The sequence below is a fragment of the Musa acuminata genome, chromosome BXJ2-9, assembly GCF_036884655.1.
Source record: "Musa acuminata AAA Group cultivar baxijiao chromosome BXJ2-9, Cavendish_Baxijiao_AAA, whole genome shotgun sequence".
In the NCBI taxonomy this organism is placed as follows: Eukaryota; Viridiplantae; Streptophyta; class Magnoliopsida; order Zingiberales; family Musaceae; genus Musa; species Musa acuminata.
Window position 1 is genome coordinate 10,552,850 of NC_088346.1, and position 11,749 is coordinate 10,564,598.

Sequence of the window (11,749 nt, forward strand, 5' to 3'; positions counted from 1 at the left end):
TCATCACAACCTGGAAATAATCAATGATATCTTAAACTAACATTGTTCATGTTATTCTCCATCTAATCAATGGCCATTCTTTTCTTTTTATTCTGTCGAGTTAAAGACTGGAAAACAATATGCATATGCATGGAGAGCAGCACCTCACAAGTTGACGTGGTTGGATGTCAGCAATCGTTTTGAGCTTCGCGGTGACAAGCTCAGATCGAATAGAATGGCATAATCCCAGGAAGAAGCAGTCTTAGAGAAGTAAACATGCTTGAAATTGCTTTCTCCAAAGGTATTCAGATTGAGCATAATCAGATTCTACACCAAAAAAGACAGCCATTGATGTCGATATCAAATACACAAGTGTCTCATGCATTGATGTCGGAAGACAAATTACTGGTGTCACCTGCTCATATAGAGAAAGAATTGCTTGCAGGGTTGCCATGGATATCATTCGAGAAGCTTATTGCATGTCCCCACACCAACTGCTGCAGCAAGGTGCCAAGCAGCATGGATGTAAGGAGTTTCTGGGAAGAAATCATCAGCTACAAAAAGTGCCCCTCCCAGTAGAGAAGATAAGGTGTGCAGGTTATGTGCCATCCTCAACTCTGGTTTTATCAATGCCCTTCTGGCAAATGCCACCTGGAAATAGCCAGTGAGATCTACTTAGTTCATAATAGTGCTAATTAGACTCGACGAAATTGCCTACTCGGCATGCTGGTGAATTCTGCTCAGCACAGAGCTGGTCTGATCGAAATTGGAATCCTTTGAATTTACATTCACAGAATATACTATGATAGGCAAATTAACGATCAGTATTTAATTTACCAAGACCGAGACATAAAGTTTGATACCGGTATGATACTGTTCACTGTAATCTTTTTGCTTTTTTATCGAATAATTAGCATAAGTCAACATAGTGGTATCAATATCAGATTCATCTTGCAAAAACTTGTTACGGAATCATAGCAGAAATACCACAAGAGTGTTCAACTTAATTACCTCCATCAACCCAGTGTGCATAGCTGAAACCATGAAAGGCTGAAATGGCAAGAGTATTGTAGATGCCACCATCAGCAGTCTTGGATTTTCATTTCTGACTGCTCGAGACAAACACTGCGAAAGAGGAAGTGAGTTTAAGCTGCCACAGAAGGATTGCAAGAGATTTATTAACCTTCCCAAAAAGAATAATAAATTACAATTGTCATAATAAAAGGCTGTCAAGAACTATGCTGAGACAAAAGGAAGACAACAGGAACGACTAAATGCATGGTTATGCAAACACTGCACAAGAAGAAGTGAGTTTAAGCCACCACAGAAGGATTGCAGGAGACTAAAACTTCCCAGAAGGAACGATAAATTGCAATTGCCATAATAAAAGGTTGTCAAGAACTATATTGAGACATAAAGAAGAGAATACAAACAACTAATTGCAAGCCAGTCCATATAACACACAGGAAAAACCACAAGTTTGAGTACAAACACATCGAAAAGGTTTTGTTTGCACAGGTTAAATTTTCATCTCAAGCATCAGGACGTACCAAGTGATCCTGCCACAGCAAGGAACGCTGAAACAATTAGCTGATGTATGAATGTCTTCTAAAAGGGTTTTCATGCTTTAGTTTAACAAACACACAAGAAATATCCAAATCATATAAATTTTAGTTTGCACACATCATAAAAATCGTAAATTGCATTCGACGCAGCTGATCATTCGTAAGAAAATTCTACAATTGTTTCTGAAGTGATATGTTTGAAGCTCAATTTTCCTAATAGGATATGAGACAGCAAAGTTCTTGAAATCTAACATAACTAATCCAAAGCTAAAACACATAGATATGATCTAGGAACGTCAATACCTTATATCATCTCTCTACAAAACACAAAAGAACTGTCTTCATGGTGAAGACATGGTCTCTATAAAGAAAGGTATATGTCCAGTGTATCATGACATACTGCCCAGTAGTTGTAATCTATCAGTTAATATGGATTCTTGTTTGTCTTTCACAAATAGCTTATGGTTTCCTCTACTGTGACAGCAACAATTTAAATTAACTTACAACTGTAGTTGTAGCTATCATTGTATAGTCTGCCCATCTTAGAAACCTTCTGGCTTGTCCTCTTGAAGAATGGTACAGACTTGAAGCAATACCCACACCGATCAAAGAATTAGCATATAATGCAGCATTCAGGTTCTTCCTGCAGGTTCAATCAACAAGTTCGAGGTACTGATCCAAACAAGGAAGTCCTACGGATTTATTCCTTGGGGAAACTTGCCTTGGAGCCTGAAGTCCGAGAACAATGAAAGGCAATGAAGTGATCACATTGGCAATGGTTTCAGCAATGTTCTGATCACCTACTACAAGAAAAAGACATTATTTACTTTCTATGAAGTGAAACATAAATTCTTTTCCTTTAAATAGTGAAGCGTAAAACATGTTCAGCATACCATGAAGGCTACAGTGAATCGGCCTCAAGCATGATGGTCTCTGCTGCCATATTCTTCTGAGAACAAGTAAAACGAGTCACTCTGCTTGCTCTGCAAGTATGATGTACCCAACCCGTTGCAGGCTGATGAAGTTTGCAGGTGCATTGGATCAGTGCATTTGCTATGACTCACCGAATTACCAATCGTCGGCTTGGTCCAACAATCTCGGGCCCTTCGCAGGTCGAGAAGTCCAACTCCCCACAACGAAGTGAATCTTCTCTTCCATATGTTGACTGATCCACCAGCTGCACTCCACGAATCCCCTGTAGCAACCCACAGGGACCCGAAGGTCGATTTACACGCATATTCAATATCAGCTCGCTCCCTCACCTGCAAAGATACTAATTTGTGATCATCATCTGCGAGTACAAAAGAAAGAAAAAAAAAAGGCACTTCGCATAAGAAATATACTCTTAAGCAAAGAAGAGCAAGTAAAAAAGAAGAGCAAATTAAAGATCTCATGCGCTCAACAATTTCAGCACTAACTTCACAAACCAATTCAAATGAGACTGAAAACCAGAACTAATGTTACAAGAGATGTCTATATGAAATCAAAAACCTCCTTAGGAAGTATAGGATAATCAAAATAGTAGTAGCATCAATTATTACGAAAGCAAGAAGAAGAAGAAGAAGAAGAAGAAAGAACCCACCTGGCCAGGAGCAGAGAGAAGGGGTGGCCACAGTCCAGCAAAATGGGATTGGTTTGGGCACGTATAAAAGAGAGAGGAGGGTCTCCAAGGAAACGATGGAAATGGATGCCGATTCCCGAGTATCTTTTCGTTCGGATACGAGCATATTCTATACGTGGAGCGAGAGAGCAGCTTCCGTCACCCCAGGAAAGAATAAGCAACACCCTCCTACCCTTTTATCAACTTCCCCGTTGTCTACCTGTCTGTTGACTGGAGATTAACGTGGAGAACTCGTGGGACCCACCATGAGTACGACAAAGCAGTAGGTGTTATACGTAGAAACGACGTCCGACGAGAAGAAGAGCACAACCCTCACGCCATAGTGTAAGGTCGAATTTCCGGAAAAAACTCTTTTTGATTTTTTTTTTCCTATAAAGCGCATCTTATTTTCAGAATTCTCAAATAATATATATTTTTGATACTTAAAATAATATTTTATTTTTCTTTCCTACAAACTATTCGTAGGATATACCAATCTAGTTATAATTTTTTATTATATTATAATATTTTAAATAATATTAGAAAATGTTATAGTATTTATATATTTTTATAAAAAAAAAATATTTATAGCGTTTTTACACTGCATTATAGTGCTTTTAGTAATACTAGAAAAATACTATAGCATAATATTTTTATTTTTAAAAATATTAAAAAAAACTATCACTCAGTATAAAAATACTATAATAAAAAATTATTGTAACTAAATCTGTTCACATGTGAAAAAAAAGAGAGAAAAAGGTAGGTGACTATAGATATTTTAGGTATTAAGTAAAAAAAAAAGAAGATATTATTAGAATTGATCAGAGGACACCAAATATAATCCAAAAGCTTAAGTTATTAAATTGTAAGTCAAATTTAATACATATAACTTGACTCTGTTTCAATTTTCTTCCCATACATAAATGATTTCTTAATTTACGATTATTCATAGTCTCCTAAATTACATGAGATCAGCCACCCACCAAAATTTTCAAGTAATTATATTTATTAATTTGTCGTTATTGACCTGAATAGTATTTTTAATTCACGAAAATGTATTTTGAATAAACTATTCTACATGTTTGGAATATTATCTGTTTATTCAGAAATTTTGAAGATTTTTTAGGTATTATTAACTTGAATAATAGTTCTTAATCGATGAAAATAGTTTCTGAATCTCATCGATCATATATCTATATCGAATAATTCAGGATATATTTTGAAATATGATCACATGATTTTATCTGAATCATTCATTATTATTGAATTTTTGAATTTCAAAAATACTAGTTATTGGTATTTAATTCATGGAAAACATTTTTGTGTTCTGATAAATTATGTTTTTATTTTTAGCTAAGTTATTCTAATGACTAAAACTACCGTTTAATTATTATAAAATTTTTGAGTTATAATATGATTTGTTTTAAAAAAATTCTTTTTTATTAAAAAAATTAAAATTAAATCGAAATCAAAATCAAAATTGATCTAACTCAGGTTTGACCTACTGGTAATTAGACCGGTGCAGACCTAGGCAGCCATGTGAAGTTAACTCGAACATCGGCATAATCCAAAGGGATCTCGAGCTTGTGGTGTGGGTTTGGCTAAAATCTAATAGGTTTTTAAATTATTTATAAATTTAAATTCTTATATTTATGATGTTGATAGATTATTTATAATTTTTATATTATTGAGTTTAATTTGTAAGTTTGATTATGATTACTCGATAAATGAATGATCTAATGAGATCGATATGGATGTGAGATAGGAGCTTTGGGCCTAGCATGTAGAATCCATTAAATCGAATCTCCCATATGATTTCTCTAGTATGATATGTTATCGTTAATGAATGTATATGGTAGCATCAGTCTTAAGATTAACTTGAGATATAAGATCGATATAATAATAGGACCTTGATTCCTATCAAGTATATGAGAGTTACTGTATCGGAGAACGATTTCTTTCATGGATTAATATGCTATTAGCTAGACGATTACTTTATTTTGGGAGTAATGCGCTCCAATTTGACGAGTGAAATTGAAATTGAATCAAAATTGAAATTGATCGGACTAAGGACTATGGATTTGGATCTAGATTGGCCGATAGCTCATCGATTTTGAGTTTGGGCTCGATTGATCCTTAAATTAGATTTGAATCAAAACAGTCTGATCCATTTTGATCGGGTAATGAAATGAATAATGTAATGAAATTGATCTTACATAACAGAAGTTTCGAGCTCATTATATAGCAAGTAGTATTTACTGGATCAAATCCCTCGTATAATCCTTCCGATACAAATGTATGTGATAGTACGAGATATGAGATTGATATGATAAAAGTACTTAGATGATCCCTATCAACTGTAAAATTATTAGTATATCGGAGAAGAATTTCCTTCGACGATTGACATGCTATCAAATATGTTAGCTAGATAATTATTTAATCTGTTTTGAAACAAATTTTGACACGTAAAAAATATCATTTCATCTTTTGTTGTGAATGAATTCACGAGAAATAACATCTTTATTTGTTGTTGAGAGTATGTTCCATGGAATCGAATGTGATACATTCAATAAAGGTTTAATGGGAGCCATGTCCTCTCAAAATATTTAATTAAATAATTAACATATCATATTGTAAAATTATCAGTATTTTATATGTAAACATCAATCAATCATGAATAATATTATAAAAGCAAAAAAGCAAAAAAAAAAAAAAAACTATCTAACACATCCTATGTGTTAGATATCTCTCTTGGGGACGATGGATCAGATAAATTTTTTTTTTGAAGCAATTATAAGATATAATCGGGTAAAGCATTTTCCAACGCATCCTATGTCAGCATTTGCTAATCATCAACATATTATCTTGGAAGACACATATGTCGTACTTTCTTCCTTCTTGTGCATGCATTGCACTTCTTTTCTTCATTAATTGACAAGCATGAAAAGGAAAAAGTTCTTTAATTGACAAGTACGAAGAGGAAAAATAATAAGACAAGCAGAACAAAGAGGAAACAAAGGAGCTTTGAGATTGAATTGTTGGCTCTGACATCAAACTTATTAGCTGTTGACTTTTCTATAAGATTTTCATGGGAAAAAAAAAAAGTAGAAGAGACTATGAGTACTTATAATCTATAATATTTTGGATTGACTGAAGAACACATATTTATATTGATTAAAGATATATATATATATATATATATATATATTAAAATTATCATATCCCAATAAATATTTCATTCTCATATATTTATTTAAATCTATTTTTTCTTTTATTTTATCTAATCCTAATTATTTGAATTAATTTTATCATACTTAATTCAAAATAATTGAAATTAGAAGTTATCTTCGGAATAAAATTTTTCAGTCATCAAAGTTTTTGTGAAGATATCGGTAAATCGATATTTGGTATTATAGTAATTCATTTAAATTTTTTTATTAATGAATTTCATAGATTTATAAGTTTTTATAATCTTTAGAGGGTTGAAAGTCATTCTTTTGAAGTTTTAATTAATTTTCTAAAGAGTTTGAGTGTATCCCTTCTTTCACGTCAAACTTTTACCCTCACTGTATGCGTAACTGCTGCTTTGCACCGCGTGTCTTTTCTAGGGTCACCACATTCATATAATTGCTTATATAATTCAGCTTTCTCGAGGTTGGTGTGAGTTGCATTTAAATTGTTCCGCTGACAACGCATATGTGATGGGCTTTTATCAGTTTATAGTTCATTCCCTTTTATTTAATCCTAATTAAAAGTTAAAGGGTGTGAGGTTCTCATCTTACGTTATATCAAATCTATAATAAATTCTTGTTATGATTACTTACGAAGAATTTATATATTATGTATACGTGAATCATTGTATCTTAGTTATTCTCTTGTGATTGTTGTTAGGATTTTGGGTAAGAGATTGTGATTTATATATTCATTATTTTTATAATAGATTATTTCTAGTTTACCCTATAGCTTTTATCCTTTATATTGGATGAGTTTTCCACATATATTTTGGTGTTCTATTTTATTGTGATTCCATTTAATTCCGCTGTGGCCTGCTACTATTTATTCATATATAAAAATTTATTTCTCTTTATATCCCATTAGCGGTCATTATGAGATCCAATAAGGCTTCAACTTCTTCCTCACGTCCATGATATAGCTTATAAGATGCAGCTTCCTACATTATCAAATCAAGTTTATTTTCTTCGATCATAACATTCTTTCACCATTCAATTGCAGAGTTGAGTACCGCACTAGCACCACCAAAGATACGAGTATACGCCATTCTACCACCCATGTGCTACGAGTGTCGGAATAATTGCAGACATATTTTAGATATTAGTAAGCTTTGATAAGGACTCATTAGAGATTTGAAAATGCATAACGACATAATTAATTTGAGCATAAGCAACATCGATCCATTCTTGTTTTTATATCATTAATTAAATTACTGATAATTTTGTTTTAAACAAATAAACACCACATTATTAATATTTTTTTTATTATATTTGGTGTTCATAATAATTATTTATTTTTTAACCTTACTATCATTTCTCATCTGCACTATATATTTGATTGAATCATTAAGTCTTTGAAACAAATTCGTATCATTGTCATATGATTACTGCATCAATCATCAAAAAATAAAACAGATTTACAATAAAAATAAAAAAAAATATTTAAAATTTTATTTTTTAATTAGTAATTTTTTATTAATAAAAACATTGATAGGTTTTATTTATTACCTTCATTTGATCTATCCTATCATTTACTATTTTGATCTCTCTCTGAAGAATTTTTCTTTTGCTCCTTCTTCTAAGCATATTTTAAAATCTTATCTAAAGATCTATTCATTTTTTGTTCATGATATAAAAGAGAGCCTATTAATTCATAAATAAATAATATACTTATATCTTTAGCTTCTTTTATAGCGATAAAAATCATTTTAAATTTTAGAGATAAACTTCATAAAATCTTTTCTACTATAATTTGATATTTTAAGTTTTCATTATAAGATATCATATGATTCACAATAGAAAAGACTTCTTATAATAAATTAATGATAGATTCAGAATATTTCATCATAAGAGTTTTGAATTCGAAAAATTTATCTTGTTTGTGCCTCCAAATATACTTTTTAATATTTTTTAGGATTCTAATGATGTTGAGGGCTCTTGCATCTATTACTTATTATAGCTTGTAGAGGGCTCTTGCATCTTTCTATATATTTTTATTCATCTGATTTTTTTTATCTTTAATAATATTATAATCATAAAAGATCATATTCAACAAAATTATCTTTTTTCAGATTTCATAGTCTTTGTGAAATAAATAGAGTTTTCATCATAATAGCCCGAAATTGATAACTATTACTTTTGAAAATAAGAAGAAGTTGATTAGGAACACTCACGCCTTATTTTGACTTTAGGAAGCAAAAGAAGAAAATAATAGAAGAGACTAGGAGTAATTCTAATATGTAATGTTTTTGATTGATCTAAAAGTTCATATTTATATTGATAAAAAGATAAAAATATTTTTTTTTAAAATAATAAAAAAAATTCCATATCGCAATAAATCTTTTACCCTCATATATTTATTCCAATCTAAATTTTTTATCTTTTATTTTATATAATCTTAATTATTTTAATTAATCTTATAATAAATGAAGAGTAATTTTACAACAGAATATCTCAAAATAACTTTATTCTGGCCTGTGGGGATAACCGTGCCTTCCATCACACTAGACCAACTATAACGTAATACACCAATGTTATGGGCAGCGCAATTATCATCCCAAATATCACCCTGTGACAAGTCGAACACCAATCAGTCACGCACAGCAGAGACTATGGCCAAAGCTCTCATGGCAGAAAGAACAAAACGTGGGCAGAGATGGACTCACGCTGTGCTGAGGATCTCAGCATGAAGGTTGTACTCCTTTGCGAACACAAAGGGGACAATGCCTTGAGGGAGCGCCGCCTGCCGCCGTTCGAACATCCGAGAAATGCAGATCGATCATAAGGTCAAACGAGTCGCAATGCTTAAGACGAGAGAGCGAGCTTGGGATGGGATGGGGTGTTGAGAACCGGTAAGGAATAGAATAATACCTGCACAATGGCGATGCGCAGGAGCTCGCCGCGGATGCCCACGGCAAAGGAGGCGATAGCCATGAAAGCAGGCCCTGCTAAGAATCTGATGGCCATGGCAATAGCTGCTGCCAAATTCCCACATGCTATGATCCTCGGCTGCAGCCCCATGAACAACCCTGACCAACCCCAAACAAAGGAACCCCGTTAGTAGAACGATCCTCCATACCTAAAAAGAGCCAGTGATTGGCACGGGAGAGAGGGGTCGGATGAGTTACTACTGACCGAGGCTGAACATAGCCATTCCTAGGCCTGTGTCCGACATGATGGAGATGGATTTCGCCACAATCACAGGCATGTTAACGTGCAATCTACAGCACCAACAGCAAGAAAAGATTAAGACGTATCAAACAGTCGTGCTCGTTACTTGAAGGAGCGGGAGTGGCATGTGTTACTTGAAGGAGACGAGCGACCAGGCGAGGCCGATCAGGCTGGCGTAGTTGTTGGGGTTACGGATCAGCTTCCTCCACACCACGACGAGGATCAGCTTCGCCATCACGCTCGCCGGCGGCATTGTCGTCGGCACTATCGTGAGCGCGCCAATGGCCGCCTCTTGGACCATCACGTCGCCGTCTTGGGGCCCGCTCTCCTGGTTCTCCTTCCGCCCGTCCGCTAATAGAATTGACCACAATCAAATCTCGGTAAGGAAAACATCAAAGAACGAGGAAAGTAGTGAGTGGTCGGTTAGTACTTTGGCGCGGAGGAACTTCCACTCGGATTTCTTGAATTTCCGATGGACCGGCGATGGGGAACACAACGGAGAATGACGATCTGCGTGGTTGGACGTCGGCGTTGTTGAAGCTGGAGCCTCGGGGCGTGGGGTTCTTGGACGACCGCCTCGAGTGGATCTCGGGGTTGGTGAGGTTGGACGAGAAGCGCATGGCGTCGGAGAACTCCATGGACCGCCGCGAGAGGCTGCCCGACAGCGACGAGCTCGACTTGCGCACATTGACGTGGATCTTGCCGTCCTCCCTGATCGTGCTCTCCGTCTCCAGCATGTCACGGTGTCCGTCCAACGACGTGACGTCGGGGTCCACGGTGACGGACGCGACCTCCCCGGCGTTGACCGGGAACTTCTCCGCGATCAGCAACCGGCCGGCCCGGTACTCGAGCAGCAACAGCATGAGGGTGTACCAGATGATGCACTGCAGCACCACGATCTGGACCATGAGGCTGCCGGAGTACTCCCCGTACATGCCCTCGAGCAGCGGGATGCCCATGACGAGGGTGTTGGGCAGGGTGGCCAGGGAGAAGATGGTGATGGTCCAATCGAGTGACATGCGGCGGCTGAGATTGCTCCAGACTGCCAAAATGACGAGCACGATAACCTTGGACAACGTGTCAGCGCCGATGAACCGATAATTCATCTTATAAGGATCGTTGCCGGCGATGAAGTGGAACGACAAGAGCGGCACCGCAAAGAGCGCCACGAAGCGATTGATCCCTGCGCACTGGTCCGGCGTGAAGATCTTCCACCACTTCACCGACAAGTACGCCAGTATCATCGCCACGTACAACGGCACCATGCCCGTCATCACATGGTAGAAGTCCGTCCCGGTAATCATCTTCTCCTGCTTCCTCTTCTTCTTCTTCTTCTTCTTCTTCTTCGATCTCTGTGTATTCTCGGTGTGTCAAGAACACAAGTCGCATGAAACCGCTGATACGTAGATTCGTTTTAATATATTCCAATGGCAGATCAAACATTTTGACATGTCGATTTGCAAATCAAAGCAGATATGCATAGATTTCATCGGTTTGGGAAGCTGAAACGTCCAACTTTTTTGTGCTTACTATTTTTTTGACTGTTATGGGGAGGTTAATGGGATCTCTTATTATTTAGAGAGAAAATAAGAAAGGAGAAGGGAAGGTCCAAACACAAAGTGATCATAGAATATGGACTGATCAATTTAAGTCGACAAATGTTTTTTATTAGTTTGAGAATTAATTACTATAAAGCATTCGAAATTTGAGATGCATGAAGAGTATTTAATCTATGTTTTAATTGGTAGAATTTTATGAATTGCAGATTTACTTAATGGCACGCTTTCGATATTTGTCATGTATTCAATCTACGTTTTAATCGATACACTTTCTATGAATTTTGGAATTAATTAATGGTACAACATTTTTTATGCATGATAAAATTTAGAATTTCTTATGGCAAATTTTAATTAGATTCCATATCATTTTATTGATCGGTTAATTAATTTAAATCATGTCAATTATTTTGTTTGATGCTTATATTTGTCAGATTGAATTTAATTGATTGATTATGCAACATATTACAAGATTGTTAATTAATTGTTTAAATAAATATTCATTTATTGTGGCATACAAAAATCAAACATATTGAAATGCTAAGGTAAAGAGTAAAGGAAAAAGAGAATATTATATGCTTGTGGACTTTTACCATGGTAGGTGACGATGATTTCGACTTATATGCATGGGTGAAGTGCCGGAAGATC

General features: G+C 35.3%; 2 protein-coding genes across 3 annotated transcripts; both read right to left on the reverse strand.

Moving 5' to 3' along the window:
- LOC135622147 (uncharacterized) lies at nt 1–3,205 on the reverse strand. Of its 2 annotated transcripts, none has more exons than XM_065123794.1 (8): nt 3,127–3,205; nt 2,609–2,806; nt 2,438–2,493; nt 2,266–2,344; nt 2,049–2,187; nt 991–1,104; nt 395–630; nt 1–306 (listed from the first exon to the last, which is right to left on the reverse strand). In XM_065123794.1, the coding sequence occupies exons 2-7, from the start codon at nt 2,779–2,781 to the stop codon at nt 439–441; spliced, it is 753 nt and encodes a 250-aa protein (XP_064979866.1). In that variant the 5' UTR covers nt 2,782–2,806; nt 3,127–3,205; the 3' UTR covers nt 1–306; nt 395–438. The 2 variants fall into 2 exon arrangements, with proteins under 2 accessions (XP_064979866.1, XP_064979865.1); XM_065123793.1 differs by having other exon boundaries at nt 2,266–2,347.
- A 5,668-nt stretch (nt 3,206–8,873) lies between these two features.
- LOC103998154 (probable auxin efflux carrier component 1c) lies at nt 8,874–10,849 on the reverse strand. Its single transcript, XM_018831492.2, has 6 exons — nt 9,976–10,849; nt 9,680–9,896; nt 9,510–9,595; nt 9,246–9,403; nt 9,041–9,117; nt 8,874–8,943 (listed from the first exon to the last, which is right to left on the reverse strand). The coding sequence occupies exons 1-6, from the start codon at nt 10,847–10,849 to the stop codon at nt 8,874–8,876; spliced, it is 1,482 nt and encodes a 493-aa protein (XP_018687037.2).
- Nucleotides 10,850–11,749: the final 900 nt, after the last annotated feature.